General features: G+C 39.9%; 1 protein-coding gene across 1 annotated transcript; it reads left to right on the top strand.

Moving 5' to 3' along the window:
* Nucleotides 1-2031: 2031 nt before the first annotated feature.
* Nucleotides 2032-19396, top strand: LOC144752123 (indolethylamine N-methyltransferase-like). The gene is made up of 3 exons (XM_078640066.1): nucleotides 2032-2185; nucleotides 6479-6686; nucleotides 18758-19396. The coding sequence occupies exons 1-3, from the start codon at nucleotides 2038-2040 to the stop codon at nucleotides 19182-19184; spliced, it is 783 nt and encodes a 260-aa protein (XP_078496192.1). The 5' UTR covers nucleotides 2032-2037; the 3' UTR covers nucleotides 19185-19396.
* The last annotated feature ends 997 nt before the right edge of the window (nucleotides 19397-20393 follow it).

Below are 20393 nucleotides of genomic sequence, written 5' to 3'. Positions count from 1 at the left end.
AGCACTCCTTGAGAAAGGGCATCGCCCGAAATGCATCGGAGTGAATTCATGCATCTTGAATGTTCCTCATTTTGATAATTTTCAACAACATTGAACCAATATGAATTGAATATCGACTTTTCTATGATAAAAATATGCTGTTCCAATAAACTTCCTACATTTGGAATGACCAACCATTGAAAGGCATCTTGTCTAATTGGTGTGCCTGAGAGGGGATGTATCTGCATATCCTTATGCATACACAACTTCGTTCATGTCCATAGTGTTTCAGTCGGAGACACCACCCACCAGTGCACCCACTACATCGTCCACCCTATTTTTTGAACTTATTCAACCATTGCTGTGCACCACCAATTACCTTTTTGATTAGTCTTTAAATTGTAACAGAATGGGTGTTGTTGCCCAAAGCCCTGTTCCTGTGGTAATATTAGAGGATTGGTGCATGGAATACCAAGACTGTATAGCATTGAATTCACCACAGTCCTTTTTAATTCACTAGCAGGCACTCCCTGCTCCTGTATCTCACATGAGTATGATCCTGTTTTCTTCCTTTGGGTTTTCTCTGTCTTTCTCTTTCTTTGTCTTACTTGCGGTCAATATCTGATGAGTGAAAAAAGTGCCAGTCCCCAGAATAGGTGCTGGCGAGCCCTACCATCAACCCGCAGCTGAAATTGACCACTGAGTGGTGGCATGTGATGTTTATACTCCATTCCTTTGAAAGTCTGTTCTTGAGAAGAAAGCAGAGAGCTCAAAAAGAGCAAACTACAGTCAGAGGAGTAAACTGAGATGTCCCATGCAGACCAAGGGGTCAACATGCTCTTCTTCCTTAAGATACATATGACACTTGGAAGACTTTTGGGCCAATTGATGTTCATAACAATCTTGAGAACTTATTAAGAATTCAAGAAGAGAAGTGTGATTGCACCCCACATTTCAAGGTGGTTTAAATATAAGGACAAGAAGAGACCCTGTGACTCCACCCTGCCTTGTCCTCAATGAAAGGGAACTCTTGGAAAGAGAGTGCAACTTTGAAGGAAGCTGACCAGGTGAGCAGAAGCCATGCAGACTCAAGGAACCATCCAGAGTCAGACTTGTACAGAAGCTTACATTGGGGGGCAGCTCAGGAAAAGATGGAACAACAGAGGAGGAAGAGAAGCTGCACAGACTCAAGGAACCCTATAGGGTCAGTCTTGTACGGATATTTGCATTGGGGGATGCTCATGAAAAGAAGGTACAACAGAGGAGGAAGCTGAGCTGGTGAATAAAAACCACACAGACTCAAGAATCTTGCAGATTTATGCATGCAAATGCAAGATGTGTGAGGGGTCACTTTCAGAAGAGTAGGTGTGCTCCATTTGATTTTTGCAGTGGCCAGAGAGGCTGTCTTATTCATACAAGCCTGGGCCAATGAAATGTTGGGGAAATAAAGTATGGCAATCTTGGGATGGACGGTGGATGTAAGTGGAATATTTTAGCATGTGATAAATTTGCATTTTTCAGTCATTTGCCCGCCCCATTTTACTTGTTCCCTGCCCCCCCTGTATCTATGGAAAGTGCTACAGTGCAACTATTTCATATACCAAAGCTTGGAACTGGACATGAGGGACACAGAAGGGGGTGCATTGCTACATGCAAAGTTTGGGATTTATGTATGTCACTAATTGAATTCTGCACTACCTTCAGTATTCAATGTAGATAACAAATAACATGTTTAAACTTTAACATTACTGTAGTGGTAGGACCGTGAAACATCACTGCTTTACCGGTTCAAACTAAGTGTATAGGGCATTTGTTTGTCTTGCTCTGTCTGTCTTATGATTCAAATAATTATGTTTGCGAACAAGATCAGCAATTTACAAGCTTCAGTCAGCTGCTAACTGTCAACAAGTCTGGAATTCATTACTTGTGAACCCTGGGGCACGTGACTATTAAAACTGATTTATGTCTGTTTTTTGATAATCTACAATTTAAATTATTCAGTATAAATGTCAGTGCACAGGCCATAGAAGTACAGCCTATCATTTTGTATTGTCAAGAATGGCGTCTTCTGCTGCCCTGCAAGCAATTCATGACCACCACCTGGATCCCAAGGCAATGCTTGACACATACTCAGGAGAGAACTCTGGCTTTAAAGAAGACTCTGTTAAATGGATATTCACTCAATTGAACAAAACCTTCTCTTTGGGTAAGTGGCCCTTCCAATCCATCGCATCCATATGTGTGTTTAAAGTACAATGTAAGCTTATAGTGGGTAACTGGAGAAGCACTTGTCTTGAGATAACATGCTGGTATTCGTTGAAACCTCAACATGCTGGTGAAAATAGATTTAATTTGGAAATCACAGATTTTTCCAATTCTGGTTTCCTGATAAAAAGATATAATATGTATATTAATTACTTGTCACTTGATCTTGTCATCAGAAAAAGCAGTTGTGAGATTAGTGTGATGTGAATGTAATAACAAACAGGGAAAGGTGTCAACCACTAATAACTAGGGATGGTTGATAAATTCCACTTCCCCAGCTGAGTTTGTGGAGTTGTGGCAACTGTGTGTTACACTAGAAAAGCAGAGGTATAGCCAAAGTCCGCCAACCGCCGTATGGCAGAGTTTTTTCTCATGGGCAGCTCGCCAATGATAAGTTGGTAAGCACAAATGAGAATTGGTGTCCCCTAGTTCCATTTTCAGGGTCTAGTAGGGCACCCAGTGAGATTTTCTCAATTTGGGTGTTTGCGACCAGTTTGCAGAGAGAAAGCTGCAGTTTGAGTAGAAAATCTACTCGAGCGGCAGCCAAGAAGAAGTGCATTCTGGCACACCACACAGGGCTGCTTGCATTGATCTCGCAGCACAGAACAAGCTCCCAGCGCTAAAAAATAAGCATGCGCAATGCAAAATACTGATGTATGCATGCTCGAGGAACTTGCTGAATCTCGCTGAGTTTTCATGTAACTCCGTGGAATCACACAGAGGGAAACCCTGTGAGCTCCACCTACCCCTAAACACAATACATGAAGGTACACAATAAACTGCTAAAGGCACAGTGTACTGCAACACATTCACCTCTAGCATCAAAACCCAACTTGAAGGTGTGTCTACTATCTTTGTAGTGTTGACTCCTATCTTTTGCTTTACCAGTCTATGGAAATCCTGCGAAGGCCTCAGCTAAATGTTGTGTAATGTAAGCGTGACTTGGGGTCTGATGTATAATTTGGCAGTCACACAGTACTTCACCAGGATGATTGAGGAAATTACTCAGTCACCATTATGAAGGTCATGACAGCCAAATGTTTAAATATTCATCTAGCTGGTGAACATTTCAAGCATTGACAGGAATCACAGTCAAGGGCGTCTGTGCAAGTGTATTGTAGCTTTACCGTATAGAATAAAAGCAGCTCCATACAGCAAATTTACAATTTTCTCTTAATTTTCAAAAGTAAATTCCAAAGCTGGATTTTTTTGGTGCAAATGAAAAAGAATAATGCCCCACGCCTTTGAACTTTACTCCCACTGTGATTGGATGCATTAAGCACCTTTCAGTGCCCCTTACTGCTGAGTTTTTCCTGGCAGTAACTGGCACTGAAAATTAGCCACTTTTATTTTCAGTTTCTCAAAGGATTCTGTTGTAGATATCATTGAGGAGGGAACATTCCACAAGACGGCTACATGCCGGTTAGCTGACTTGGCAGGCATAGGCAGAGGGACTTATGGTAAAATAAATCTTGAGATAGAGACTGATGGGCCTAATGGGACAGGAATACCCAAGAAAACAATGTTTATCATGCTACAAGGCTGGGAAAGTTCTGGCCTAACCATATTCTTTTGAAAACTCAATGTCTGAGCAGGAAAAGCCTTATTCAATCCACCACACAATAAATTATAAGGTCCTGGTGAACGATATTTTGAAGAGTCCGCAATCTGTAACAATTTAAATTCAATAGGCGTAAGCCTTGAGAAGATGGGTTCCATTTTGGCTTTGAACACATCATTGAAAACATTGCTAAACTCTTCTGAGTAAGCATCAAACAAGTAGCCCCTGGGTTGGAGGAGCGCTGCATTATCTCTATTTGCATGCTCACACATAAGTGACTGGACCCCTGAGTGGGATCATAGGTGAGGAAAATGGACACGCCTACCTCAAAGGTGTGGTTATTGGTACTGGAGTCATGTCCTGGTTTCCCTCTAATAGACAGGCCTCATTTAAGTTAGAGATTTGTGATGCTCCGTGGAATAACCAGAATGCCGGGGGAAACTTGGAAGAGCAAAAGAGGGACCATCTCCAACGCCCATGCCAGTAAGCCATCAATGTTGGTGATAATTGGGACCATTTGTGGGGGTCTTGTCTTCGAGGGGGCCTCCTTCTGTTCAGCATGCTGTGCTGATGGTATAAAATGCTATATGCACAGGACAACATGTCAAACCAGGAAGACCAATAGTATGTAGCAATATATGGCAGGTTGCACAGAGACAGGACCTTGACCCCCCCACAAGAAGTGCAGCCACAGAGAAATGAGCTTTAAAGCGCGATTAAAGGGATCCATAGCTAAAATTAAAGGCGAGGTAATTAAATGAGTTAGACCCCCAACTCTTGTGCAGCAGATCAAAGAATCTCCCAAGCAAAACCCCACAAAGCTTACACCTGGTTCCTAGGCCAAGAGAACACAGATAACAAAGTCGTATCCCTTTACAAGTCTAAAAGAAAAGTGCAACCTTGACCTCAACCAGGAATTATAGGCATACCTGGGCATGAAGAGGGTGACGATGAAGATCTTGAAGGAGCTTGATGACACCCAGCCACCAAGCCCTGCCACTTCCTGGGACTGAACGGGCACATCCTTGGCCCGGGTGCAGCGCGTGCATGTACCATGCTGCGGGAGGTGGCAGGCACTTTAATAGCATAGGTAACTTTAAGGAGGCCCTCTTTCTCCTCTCCAGGAGCAATCTCCGACCATGAGTCCACGGCACAGTAGCAAAACAGCAGCACAGAACACTCACCTTACTAGTCAGCATCTACACCTGAAGGTCCTGTGCCCTCCCTAATCACCCTCCCAGTAGCACTGTGCAATGACTGTTATACTAAAAGGGTGCATGCCTCAAAACACTCTCCTAAGGAGATATGACAGGGCTGAATAAGGTTAGCCTCCCCAGTCTGATTGGCAAAGCAATCAGGGCTGATGCCTCTTGCTGTGGATGAGCATGTTTGAAGTTTTAGGACAAGCTTTCACTGACCTTGCTGCTGTCTCGTGCTGACCAATTATAAAGAAAAACACTATAATAACCAAGAAAAAGTAAAAGGCAAAAAATAAAAGGATTAAAAATAAGAAAAAAGATGCTAGCACCAGAACCCCACCGTCCGCCACAGCGCTGCCGCCTTCTGCATATCGAGCTATTATGCTCCCAATCCAGACGACTTTCCACGCTGGAAACTGCAGTACCGATTCCTCCATTGTTCATGGTATCTGCTGATCTGTTGAATTGCCTGATGCGGTACGCAATTGCGTTAAAAGGCATTGTAATATTTAAAGACAACAATGACTATATTTTTGTCCTGATGATGATGCCCCTCATTTAACTTAGGCATCGAAACGTCGTCAACCAAAAAAACCCCGTATGCAATATGATATTTAAAATATTGTGAAATGCAATGGTGTGGTTATAAAAATCTCTGTCTGTAACACTGACTACAAATACGCACACATATTTTTGCTTTGCTCCTTTTACCATTCTGTTCGTTGTTTTGTCTGAATGTTGTAGGTCACGGCTGTGCCCACTTGTTATTAATGTGTTCATTCAGTTTTTATTAAGAAAATTGTTAAATAAATTCCTTGTCCGGCTGGACAAAAGACATAACACTTATTAGGTGTGTGATTATCAGCTCAGTATACCATTGTGTCCACGAATAAGGACCACTGTTTTTTGTAACATGATACTGCCCAAGGTCCCTATGGCATACCTTTTGGGTTCCCTTGTCTTTCTTAAACACAGCAGCAGGAGTGACAGAATGCTTTGCTTGATGGACCATTGCAACTGAATTGGGTGATAAAGACCTCAGTGGAATCAGAATGGAGATGACAAAAAACAAGAGAGGGTTATGTCACCAAGGGAGGGGATGTAGAGACCTGAGCCTTGAGCTACTCTTAGAGGTCGTGGTTAAGTGTTGAGAGAAGTTCAAATGATAAACTGCTTACTCCTTCAGTGCTGTGACAACGACTACGGGATATCTTTGGTGGGCAAGAGAGGGTTCCCCACTATTATTTGTTGGCATTTCCATATTGCTGTCCAACTCAAGCTCTCCTGCATTCTGCGGGATATTCTAATCGTTTTCCAGATCTTTTCACAAAGTGTAGATTATCTCACTCGTTAAAAGTATGGAGGCACTGAAATAACTTAGTCTAATGTATAATTTAACATGAATTGAATATGATTTCCCAAGGGCATTTCTATTGATTATAATATTTCTATTCATGAACTCTTTTCCAACAAGGTGATGTGAAAGGAGAAACTATGATGCAGTTGTCCATTGGTCCTTACTTCCCTTACATGTTTCCAGCCTGTGACTATTTCACAGAGATCATTATCAGTGTCTCGACTGATAAAGGCATCGCAGAGGTGGAGAAATGGCTGAAAAATGCACCTGGGGCTATTGACTGCAGCCACACAGCCAAGCTGACGTGTGAGCTTCAAGGCAACAGGTACGTCTTCTGTACTGATTGGCGTACTACAAATAGAGGGCACAATAAATGCCTAAAATTGGGAGATTTTGGACAGACATTTGCACTTTCAACATTTCTGACATTAGAAAACGTGTGTAATAGAACTCATGAAAAGCCACAGATTTCATGACAAGATTTAAGAAAAAGTCACGCAACGCAACGTAGCAACAAACTTTACTGTGCTGCGTTGCATGACAGGACGAGAGAAAGAATGTGCCACTTCCACTTCTCCCTGCTTTAGCGCACTGAGGCTCAGATTCACAAAGGTCTAACATCATGTTAGTGTTACTTTTGTACTGCTAACCCAAAGCCAAACCTATTTGAGAATGAACAAACCAATGCTAATTAGTATTAGCATTGTTTTTTACCTGCACCCACACTACATACATTTAAAAGCCTTGTGATTAACACTATATGAAGGTCCTATTTCAATTACTACTATTCATCATTAGTGTAATATAAAAAAAAGCAGAAAAAAAGGAACTGCCCCTGTGTGGCAGGGACCTCAAAACTAGAGTTTGCATAGGTAGTTCTAGGGTTGTGCGGGATAACCCAGGGATTGCGGGGGGTGACATCGATTGACCCTTAAAATTACAGGAGTTATTAAAGGTGAAAATATTTAGCCTCAAACCCTAGAATACTGCTGCAAACTGAAAGGAAATATTGTGCAACTTCAAGAAAAGAAATAGGAATGAGGGAAACTATCTTATTGAGAAGTCTATCTTATCACATAGAGGTTGGTCAACACCGTTGCTTGTTCTCCAACTAACTTGAAAAATAATGGGCTAGCAACACTCATATCCAAATACTCAAACCACCAAATCACATCTATAGAATTGGATTATAAAGGGGAATGACTACTTACTAACTACAAAAGAATGACACTGAGTTTACATGATGACTATATACTCTCCTACATCTGACAAACCTGTGCTTTGTTTACAAATAAGCAAAAAGCTATCTATGATTTCCCATACATCAAAACTGATATTAGAAGGGAACATAATCTCTTTTGGGATGGAACTACTGATAGAATGTCTAAATGTATATTCAGAACTAACAGGTCACACAATAAATGCTAAACCTGTGAAACACATGAAGACTTAAGGGTTTATGCACCCTAGCTAATCCTACTGGAGAAGATTGTATATTGTTCTCCCACCCTCTTAACTCATTCTCAAGAATAGGCTACTGACTAGTAGATGAGGATCGCGTAGGCAATACCTCCAACTCTACTATTGAAGTGATCTTGATATCTGATCGGGCCTACATAAATATCTCATATTCTCCCTCACAAACTGCCCCCATCCAAAATCTGGAGCATGAACAATATCCTTTCAGAAGACCCCAAATTGATTGAAATTTTCTGAACCATGATCCAAATTATAGCCACAGAAACAAAGAGGACAACCTCAAAAATACTGAAAAGAATCTTATTTGTAAGCCTTCTAAATAGACACAGGGCACTCTAGTAAAACGTAAATGCAACTTTAGCAAAATATTAAGTAACAGACCCTACCTTCTCATCCAATCAAAGGCCTTAATTTCTGTGTCCACAATCAATCTGTCCTCTAAAGATTCGGATATTCTTTGATCTTTCTGCAAATTCAATTTCAAACTCTGTTCCAGAAGCAATAAAGCAACATACATATGATGTGTATCCCTCAAATTAGGATCACTCAAGAAACCTTTCGAACACGCACATTTCCCATCAATAGACTGTTAAAGCCACCTTTTCATTAAAAACACGGAAAGCTCAAGACCTGGCGGCTTCCCTTCTACATTTTAAAGCACTTGTGGGCCATCTTAGTTGCAGCCTCTTTAGATTCATTTTGATCACTCACACTAGCGGTCATCGGTACACCGTCAGATGCAACTATGATACTCATCCCAAAGTAAGGCAAAGATCAAATTACTGACAAAATATTGTCTGATATCTCTTATAAATACTGACTGCAACTTTGTTGAAAAAATAGCTCTTAGACTGGAACCAATTCTTAAATTGATTATACAGCCTTCAGAAACTGCCTGTATTAACGGCAGATTCAGTGCAGACATTAGTCTCTTCAGTCATGCTATAGAACAAGCAAATACCCTCGGGAACCCCTCTTATCTCATGGCACTAGATGCTGAAGAGTGCTCGGAAAAGCCTCCTGGACTTTTCTGCAAGCCACTTTAGATGATTTCAACCTAGGGCAGAACATACAAATTTATTCTATCTCTATATGACCATCCTACAGTCCAAATAAATACCAATGGTAACTTAACCAGCAGCTTCAACCTTAAAGGAGGCTCCAAGTAGGGCTGCCCTCTCTCCCTCTAAATGTCTTTATTGGGGTTAGAACCCTCCTCACTAGCTTAAGAATGAACATAAATATTCCAGGTGTAATGTTTTCAGTGGGCCTTAAAAAACTTACAGCATATGGAGACAATGTACTGATATTTCCAGAATAAGCCACATTGGCCATGCCAGCTGTCCTTGACACAATACACGAATATGCAAAGGTCTGTGTATAAAACCTCAATAAAGACAGGACAGAAATTCTCCACACTAGTTACCATTGCATTACCTCATCAACTAGCAATACAGGATTAAAACATAAGCAAGCCAATGAAACACTTGGGTATAGGGTGAAAAAATAAGTTGATGGTATCCATAGGATAAAATGAAAATAAAACAGTCCTTCACATTAAAGATCGATTAGACAAATGGCCCCCCAAGCACATCAATTGATGAGGTTACATAGAAACCATCAAAATGGTGATCCTCCATTGATCACTCCCTCATAAGCATGTCTCCATCTCTTCTATCTGATTATTTCTCCTTCAAACACTGGATATCATTATGAATTTCAAACTTTGAGGACAGCAGTTAAGAAAGTCAGACTACCAAAACACCTTGATGGCCTTAACTTACCAGATCATCACAGGTACCAAATTGACAAGGCATACATTGGTTCAACATCTCTTCCCCATCCTTATCTCCATAATTATTCAAACATTTTAATTACTGACTACACCACTGCAATACTTTCAAGCACAGCCCATATTATCTGTAAACTAGATTACAAACATATTCAAACAAAATCAAACTCCTCAGTTGCTTCTCTTTGGCATAATATCAAATGTAAGATTGAAGGGAAAAACATATTTTTAATGACTCTGCAGAAAACTGAATATCAGTGAGAAAGGGTCAAAGCCCTCCTACTGATCCCTTCCCCTCTCAACCATTAAATATACATTTAAGCTTGGTGACCTGGACTTTTAAAATGTCTTACAGATCAATGTTCTAATATCTAAACTCAACCCCCATCAAGAAATGGACACATTACCTACTCTATATAATCTGAACTCTAGCGTACATGTAGCTTTTAAAAACATGAACTCATTACTCACACCCACAATTTTGAGACTGGTATCTCAATTACAATAAAAAGAGAAATGACTGTTTCACACCACATTCGATCCGTTCTATGAGAATGGAAAGATTCTCATCAATTATTAGTACAAAACCGGTGGGCTTACCCACAATTCACCAGAATTACCAAAAATACCCTCATCACATTTCTCCACCTAAAGACTCCTTCAAATACTATCCTTTGGAGGAAGCTAGATGATTATATGTCTGTTAGTCAAAACCACTCTATTTGGTTAATAAAAGCCATAAACGTACACAGAGAACAACATATACCACAACATTAAGATTAAAGATTTCCTAAATAAACTTAGGTACTATAAAAAATGTCATTGCCAAAAGCATAAAAAACAGATAAAACAAGCTACCCAGGGGTCATACTAGTGCAGGTCTGACCTGAGTAAAGCCATTTCCCTTCAAAATATGTATTAGAAACGTTCTATGCATATCGCTAGATTGATCTCAAAACTTTGTAAAGTGCATTGTGTCCTGAGTAGAAAAACTATCACATGTGCATGGCCTTAGGTCTTTCACCCTTCCCCAACCCTGAGGTTCTGCATAAGGTTAAAACAAAATCTGATAATAAGGAAGGGGTGGTAAGGCTTAGTGACAATTTTCAGATACATTTCAACTAGTGGTGACATTTTTAGCAAGTGGTATACTCTCACTGAGGTTTTTGTTATCTCACTCTCCTCTCTCTCTTAAAACATCATGTTCAAAATGGAAACACATTCCCGGGCAATCTCTCGATTCAATACCCATTCTGGCTTAAATCAGATTGTTAGCCAACATACAACTAGTGCCCGACCTATAAAGTCTGAAACAAAGCCAGGGCCTAATTCTTGATGTACAATGTACGTAGAGGTAGATTAAAGGACCGACAGCAGGTCCCTGAGAAAATTATTTTTGACTATTTGTCAACCCCGTACTGGCTTATAACCCCAGATTGCTGACCCATACTTTGCGATAGCAATATATTTGGATCTGTAGATATTAAGCATGGCTTCGATTGGCTCGCTGTGCAATACAATGACTGGCAGCTATCGATCTTGCCACAGAATGTTTTTTAGCTTTCTGTTGAGGTGCCCACAAACCCCTCTCATCAAACAATACCGACAGATAAGTAAAAGAGTTCCCCTCTAGACAGGTCTACACCTTCAAAATAGAATGTTTAGGCTTCTTTGTTCTCTGTCCCATGATCATAGTATGCAATTTGGCTATGTTAACCATTAGATCCACGGATCCCATTAAGGCCCTAAAGGAATTCAAAAGCTTCTAAAGCCCTACTGATGTGCGTGCTAGCTATACTGCATCTTCTGCGTATAGGAGGGCTGGTATAGCCCGATCCCCTACACAGGGAATATCTTGGCTGGCAGAACACAGGGAGGTGTTGATTACATGTCATCCCCATAAACCCCCATGAACATCAAACAAATACTGCAACTTGGTCAAATCCCTTATTCCACATGATCAAATCCCTTACACCAATGTTCATCATTCTACAGCAAATCCATCAACTCACACAAACTAACTACAACAGTAAGTAAGGCTATCCTATGTGACTTCTCCTTGTCATGATCTTCCCTTTCCTTGTTGTCCCTCCATTCACTTTCTTCTTTCACTATATTCATGATCTCCTTTCTTATCTCTTTATGTTCTCATCCCAATATCAATTTTAGTATCATAGTGCAAAAGGAACAAAAGGGTAAAAATCCAAATTAAAATAGTCATTGAAAATTTGTCATGTTCAAAAAAATAAATCTAAGGTATCTCCTATTGAGGTGGACAACTTATCTTACTATAGTATTGAGTCAGTTAACCAGTCCATCACTACCCTGACAGTCAGACTGGAAAACATCGAAGTAGGCCTAAAGAAAATTCTTGAAAACCAGTCTAGTCATACAAAAGGGAATTATACATAATATAGGGGTTCCTGGTACATTACTGCAGTCTGGAAGTGTGAACCTGAACAATACACCTACAATAATAAAAGCTGACTGGTGAAAGGAATATGGAAAAGGGAAATGGAACTAGTACACAGCAAAAATCCCCAATAACTAGGCACGATGCAACATCGGTCAGGGAAGAAGTGACAAAAGAAAAATCTATAGGAAGAACAAGAAATTACTTGGGTGAACAAAAATCAAAAATAGTTCACAAATGTTAACTCTACCGCTGGCCGCTACACCATATACGGTAGTCTCAGCTAATGTTCCAGTTCCTTTCTTCAGGGAAAAATGAAACCTTATTTCCTTTATGGTACAAAGCCATACACTACTTAGGAAGCAGAACAAAACTGACTAATGTAATATAGAAATTAGGTCACCATGTACAAGAGTCACAGATCTATAATTTATCCTTACGTCCAATCAGGATATATAAATCTAGGGCTGCCTGCTCCTTAAGGGAAGGGGGCAGTAACGTGACTAACAGCAGGTAACACACTTTGATCCTGTATATCTCTTTTATTTTTCTTCAAATACCATTATAGCCAAATTTGACATACACTAATGAAGTGTTGTCTGTCTTGTTTACAGTATGAGAATATCATATCTGTGAAATTTAGTGTCAGAGCAAATCTACCCACCTGTTGTGCATCGATACGCATCGTCATGTATATTCCTTCACGTGAAGTAGTGTGGCTCACTGGTTAGAGGCGGCAGACCCGAGAGCAGAGAACGGCCCGGGACCAAGGTTCGATTCCCGGCGCGGCAGGTTTCTGGACCAGGGTCAGCGGACTCGATAATTCTCTCGCCTCGGTGCCCACTCTGATCAGCGTTCACACTCGGCAACTCTGGGCATTAGCTTGCCTCATCTTCACTAACGGCCCCACCAGACCGCCGGGGATGCCTGGTCTCACCCTGGAGATACCCATTAAGGGACCATCTCTCAGGGAAGCCAGGAAGGGTTTCGCAGCAGTCGAAGCGCCTTGGGACCCTACGGGTAAGTAGTGCGCTATATAAATGCCTATACATTACATTACATTACAACACAGGTAAACTTATAATAGTATCAAAAGCAGCAACATAAAACAAAAACATGCAACAAATTTAAAAAAAAACGCACATGTCAAGCCATCAGATATACTTGCTGTATATCAAGCACAAAAAGAATAGACAAAACAATAGCATATATAAATGAGCGGTGACGCACACACTTCATGTCATGTACTTTATGCACTGTGAACCTGCAGCCCAGAACCCAATATTCAGGCCTGCCTAATTTGTCAGGTTTAATTACACTTTCTTTTAAACGCTTTCATTTACTTCCCTCACACTTTCTTTTACACACTTTCTTTTACTTTCCTCATCCTCCTTTTGACAGCTGGACACTAGTAAGTGGTGATCCGCTATCAATACAATCTACTATGTCACTTCTGACATACAGGACCAACAAGAAAAATTCATGATAGGACCAAATACACAAACATAAAAAGCACATAAACATTTCTTTCCAAAGGAGTTATGCAAAAACACATCTCTTTTCAACCTCACGTGTCTTGTCAGCCTTATAATCACCCAGAACAATCCATGAATGATCTGTGGGCAGAAGCAAAAAAAATAAAAAATACACAACACACAAAAGAGAGACATTTCTCATAACAAAAAAATATCCTTTACAACTTCTAATCAGAAGACAAAACATGATATACATGAACAGACACAAAAATAAATTTCCATTACTTAACTGTTACCATCTTGTCAGTGAGCTTGCAACATTAAGCCATTTTAACTTTTTAAAAGTAAAATTGTTTCACTGACATTCCATGTTAGCCTCGCGCCACAATTTCCACTGTGAAAAATTATTCTTACTTGGCAAATCGTTCTCACTTAGGCATGTAGCTTTCCAAATTTTATTAAAGAGCTTCGTCTTATTTTCTGTGTAAGACTTAATGCAATACTTCGTTTTCTGTCAAATAAAAGCAACTAGCGGACATTATTTTTCCAGAGCAGAGATACAAATGTATCAGTTCTGCAGAGCATTTAGCATGATGTTGGGACTTTCAAAGAAACCCTTTTTCATATTGTCCCTTTGGAATTAAGTTCTTTAATTTTATTGATGTTCTTACGGAGAAACCAGAAACCCTTCCTTTTAGAGGCCCGCTTAGCAAGGTCATTCTGCACTTCACAGAGACAAGGCCCTAATGTACGAGGTCACAGATGTCGACATGACAGCCTCCTTCCATTGTTTACAGGGAAACTAAAGATAACACCTCAGCGCAACTTGAGCCAGCCTCTGCAGCTCTCCTAGCCCCCAGCTTCTGCTCACTCTGAAGTTGTCAAAGACAAAAGGCCTTCCTAATTCCGCCTAACCTGCAATAATTCACTCTATTTAAAAACACATGTTATATATATATTACTTCTGTTAGGGGCTACTATTTATTTCTATACTTAGATTATTAAAACAGTTACTGTGAATAATTCACAGAACCTAATAACACAACATACCAGCTTTAGAACAAATGTGTGTTACCACCCTATGCAACAGTACTCAGCTCATCAACCTTAAATGGATGAACGTCTCAGTAGATCTAGCTTAGAGTTAAAACCTTCAACCCTGATATTACACTCAAACCTTTGCACCAGGCACATTGGCTCACTGAGCCATCAAAAGCAACCCCAAATGGGAACAACCTGCAAATATGTATTATACCTAAATGTATGCATTTACTGAAGCCTAAGGCACTTTAAAGCTATTTTAAATGGCAAGAATGCTGTTTGAATGGTCTTTTGAAACCACCAAAGGGTCTATTTTACCCAAATTCGATTTTGATACTTGGGGCACTTAAAAATAAATATCCTAAAATTGTGTTACATATTAATCATCCTCAGAATGTTCTTTACACATTGCAGAGATTGGACATTGGACATATCTCATGTAAATCCTTAGAAAAATTAGTTTTTTACGCCTGCGCTAAGTGAAATTCCATATGCTAATGTCCTCATTATGCAGGACAACACAACGTAAATCAAATTATAATGCTAGGAGGTCACAGTATGAGCATTAAGCTTTGTAAATATTAAAAAACGAATTTTGTAGCACTTAATTTCAATAATTATTTTTAATAAACCCAATCATGTTTGATAATACTACATATAAAAGCAAGCTGCAACCCTTGCCTATCATTTTAGACGCATTAATTTATAAGCCTAAGCACCGAAGCCTAACTTATAACATGACAAAATGTTTGCGCCATTTTTTTCTTCCTAAAAAGGACAATTTTTATTTAGCAACAGAACCAAGAATATGCGTACAAAAAAATGCTTAAAGAGAGGAAAACCCTTAATTGAAATGTCTCTCTGTAATACAAAATAATGAACCTTAGTTTTGGAACCTTTTGAAAACAACATTCTGAAATGTAAAGATTCACCCGTGTTTAACTGAGGGCAAAGTCCTGGCTTGAGTAAATATTCCTGTCTATTCTGTGACCTACAAAGGCGACAGCTATTTGCTCAGTGGCAATAAAAATTCTCCTCTCAGTATCGTGACATGAGCATGGTGGCAGTCTTTTTCAAACTAAGACACATCAATGGGTGTTCTATAATATGCGTCTGAGATCAGCAAAATTGTACTTCAGCTGAAGAGTTTGCCTGTTAATATCTAATACAATGTATGTAAGTAAAAAATGCTATAAGTTTATTTTTCTACAAAACACACAATTTGTTTTGAGGCCTTTTTAATTCCTAGTGAATGTGAATTGTTTAATTTTAGTTTTTAAGCATTTAGACATTTTGCTTAATAGATTGAAAACATCAAGAAAAACCACAACCACACATTGAGCTCATTTCAGACATAAACAGAAAGGGGTCAAACACTCAGGACACACAATACGGTGCGCTTTAGCCATTTATTTCGTGAATAGCGCCATCGCTATTCACTTACAGAATTTGCACTAATGGGAAAACCACATAGACATTTAATCACACATTTAACCCACAAATCAATACTCAGGACAAAACAGAGGACAGCCCACAGACTGTACTAAAACCAAACCATTTGTAAATACTAGTTGTAAGCCATATTTACAAGAAGCGCTTCTCAATAATGTTCCACAAGACTGCAAAAACAGCCCAAAATTGCCCAGAACAAAGGATCCTTGTTTTGTATTATGTCATATTTTAATTCCCTGGGTATACATAATCACCAGGGAAGAAATATGTTTTTAAATCTAAACCTATTTAGATATTCCCTCTAGGGGAACCTGGCTAATTTACTTCACATCACACCATAGTACCTTTCAGAAAAAGCAACACATTCTTCAATGTGAGCTTGAAAACAGGCATGCCAAAAATACTGCAGAATATGCAAGTATTATAATCAAAGTAGTGCTTAATGTACTTTTCGTACGTGCACCGTTCAACAAAACCAGATGGAGAAAAATCTCCTCATTACCTGCCTACACAAATTGCAATTTGCATATCAAATCCATATTAAACTCAAAGTTGGCCAACACACATTCCAAAATTCCAAAGCTACAGTAAGCGTTACTAAACTACCTTACTTTTAGCAATCAAAAGGTTGTCCAATTTCTAACTGCCAAGTTCTACATGACCTAACGGTCTTTTTTCTTTTAGAATACTCACGGCAAAAAGGTTCTCAGTCAGGAGTGACATCATGTGGAGGATCAAAATCAGAAAGATCAGAAATATACTGGAATGCAGAGACAAGGAATCTCCAGAATCCCTGTGCACAGAGTACCTCCGTAGTAGAGTCTTGTCCTGTCCTCCTCAGTAGATTTCAGTCTCCTGACAAGATCACTCCCTTAGAAAGTCACTTCTCTGATGAAACCCACGTTGGCCGCGCCATTTGAAGAAATTCAAGTCTTCATTCTCAGGGGTACTTGATAATATAGAAGTTGGCACAGAAGCTGAAATATGAAAAGACATCTTTATTAAACTTATAAGTGAGACTACGTCACACAGAAGCCTTAGCAACTGAATGAGGCAGTCTAAAGAGTACACAACACAGAGGCCTTTTATATGCTTAGGGTTACAAACTCAGCATAAAAGAAAGGGGCAGTCCTAGCTTTTGCAAGCATGCAAAATGCCTAATATGGACATACAAGATCTGCTAAATATTAGCGAATAGGAAAACATTCAAAACAAGGCATCATGTAACCAGAACATCCCCCTTTTTTTTTTTTTTTTGAGTTTTATATAGCGTGAACTTGAACCGAACCGAATCAGTTATCAGAGCGCTTTACATAGCACCAGTTACGTTACATGAGGACACACTTTCATTTTTTAGGCACGGGGAGATTAAGTGATTTGCCCAGAATCACAGGGTTTTTTTTGGCGTCGTTACCGAGACTCGAACCAAGTTCCCCAGGTCCGAGGTCGAGCGCCTTAGCCGTTAGGCCAACCCCTCTTGAGTCGTGCTCTTGCCCAACCCGATAAGTCAATCAATTACACCACCTACAGGTCAATCAGTAAGGGCAGGACATGTTTGCGTGCTTCAAAGGGAAAGGTTGTGGAATAGGAAAACACAGGGAGAGAATAGCGAAGGCCAAACGATAAGATACGACAAGAGAAGAATACTAAAGGCTAACAGATAGTTGATACAAGGATTAGGTAGTCCAGACAAGAATTAGTTAGGCCAGCTGGTGTCTGAGATGGGTTTCAAGACAAGGACAGAGGGGGTTTTCAACACGTTGCAGTCCAAAGGGCAGAAACACTTCGTGAATCATGCAGCCTGTGTAAAGGCAACACAAAATGGAGTTTGAATGTAAAATGGAGTCAACATTAAGGAACCTCAGGGGGCAGGCCAGGGAAACCCTGACACCCAGGCACTTGTTGAGAGTGTGGAGGAGTCCCAAAGAGAGCCCTCCCGTAATAAATTAAATCGTTTTATCAGGTCAGCGATATCGCTGTACAATCTCTCAACCCAGTGTGGCCCTCCCGTGAGGTACTGTGGTACACTTGTGGTGCCCATGTTGCAAGCATCCACCCCATTGTAATGCAGTACCTTAGAAGCTTCATCAAAAGTATAGTATCAAAGTATATTGAAGAATAAGCTTGAGATCTGAGGTCTGTGAGAGTTACTAAAAAAATAATACTCCCACTCTGCTGGAACCCACGCACAGAGGTAGTTGGCCATATATAGGCTTTGTTGCAGGGCATGGCCAAAAGACAGGCCCTACAACCTAGCCATAGGGTGGACATTAGCCCAATTAAAAATAATATCAATTGACCCCAGGAATTCAAAATTTAAAGTCATATTATAAGTTAGATTACATTCTAAAGCCTTAACACATGCTGATGTAAAAAAAATACTGAAATTGAAAATAACAAAGGCGAAATAGATGTTATTTTGAAGTTTTGGAATGAGACATGAGGAAATGTAAAAAAAAAAACTAAAAACACTGAAATATCCTAGTAAAAACTCAGCATAAAACAATATTTTCACCACTAGCGTGTTCTGGTTATTTTAAATAAGTTATAACATAATATAACTAAGAAATCAAAAGGACTAGAATGTGGGATGGGCATTCACACAGTGAAGGGTGCAGGGACTGGCTTAGGTAAGTGCATGATGCGGCTTTACATAGAACAAGAGGGATTCATCAGTTGGAGAAAAAAACATTATTAAATATTACAAATACAGGTACTAACTGTACATATATCTTTATTTTTAGGGAAACATGGGTGGAGAAGCAAGATGTGCTGCGAGGAAAAACCACAAAAGTTCTTAAATATAATGTCAACAATTGCAACCCCTTGTCTCCGACGACCCTGCCCCCGGTTGACTGCCTCTTCTTGAAACATTGCTTGGAGTGTCACACGACCAACAAAAAGGAATTCTGCAGCTCCCTGAAAAATGTCACATCACAGTTAAAAAGTGGAGGACATCTCATATTTATAGCATGCCTGGGACAAACATATTACGTGGTTGAGGGCTTCAAGTTTCCAAATCTATCTATCGAAGATGATTTTGTGAGAACATGTATGCTTGATGCAGGATATGTCATTCAGGAGTCAGAGTTGTTGCATAGGACAGTTGATTTTTTGCATGATGTGGCAGATTATAAAGGTATTATGTATGTGAGGGCCCAAAAGAAATAGCTAGTTGATAAATTGGAATATCAATCAGCAAATTGTTCCTGTTTCACCTAATGTTTGCTCAAACTAATTCTACTTTACTTTCTCCCTCTTTTCCTACTACTTGATCATTTACTTTTCCAGTTATTGACCTGTCTCAACACAGCCAGGTTATCATTCAGTCAAGTTCCCTTTCTGTGGCTTTGTGGCCCAGTGATCATAGTGTTGATTACTTTACTTTTCAATAAATTGTGCCATTGTTGAGTTTTGTGCTTCATTCTACAATTAAACGTTTACTCTTCCAATGCTACACCTCACATTATCATTGTACACCTAGAACCACAACTTTCCTTCTTCAAAAAGAGGCTGCAGTCTGCCTCCCACGGATCTTAAGGATACGCTCATCTACATTTTAAAACACTTATAAAGTTAGCTATGATACCACTGGTTAATGGTTTGGTAAATCTATGAAAATGAAAGTGCTAGATGGTCCTTCATAGCACAGACTAGTTTAGATGTCCACATACTCATAGCCCACTTAGCGCCTCATTACTAGTTAGGCGGAGTGGTTTCTCCAGGGGAAATGTTCTTCTATCTATACATAAGTGACCTAGTGCTCCTGAACCCAGATGTATGGTGTACATGAGCACTGGCCCTTATTTTACCTGCCAGAAAATCTAAGCAGTAAAATGGACATGAGAGTGAGTTGTCCTGTCTGACCCTCTTTGAAGGCCGGGAGCATGTAATTCGTCTTCCAGTTAGGTCACATCCTCCCTTTATGTTCACCACCACACGTATGCCCACATCACATTTTTGTCACTTGCTCAGGCTAGGTTCTAACACATTGTGCTAAACTCTTCCAGGTGAGTCCGATCAGCACAATTACTCTCAATCTCTTGTATTGTTTTAACAATAAATGCAACTATGTGCACAAGTATAATTTCTGGCCACCTGGTATCACCGCACCATAAAATAAAACATCCAGGAACTCTCAGCCTATATCTCCACATATCTCATGATACTGCTGTTTTATTGACTTTTATATTCCATGTTTTGAAAACTGGCCAAGATTCATCAAGAAACCTTTCCCAATTTGCTATAATCACTCACATTAAAGGCCTTCTGGAATTTCAACCTGCCACTGCATCCAATTGTTGAGTCTACGTGAAGGGGCAGTGGGCAGCAGTGGGCAGTGGGCAGCACATGGCTCCAATAACAGTAGCCCCCAAAAGT

The sequence above is a fragment of the Lissotriton helveticus genome, chromosome 4_2 (assembly GCF_964261635.1).
Source record: "Lissotriton helveticus chromosome 4_2, aLisHel1.1, whole genome shotgun sequence".
NCBI classification, from domain to species: Eukaryota; Metazoa; Chordata; class Amphibia; order Caudata; family Salamandridae; genus Lissotriton; species Lissotriton helveticus.
This window is presented reverse-complemented; position numbering and strand designations above follow the sequence as displayed.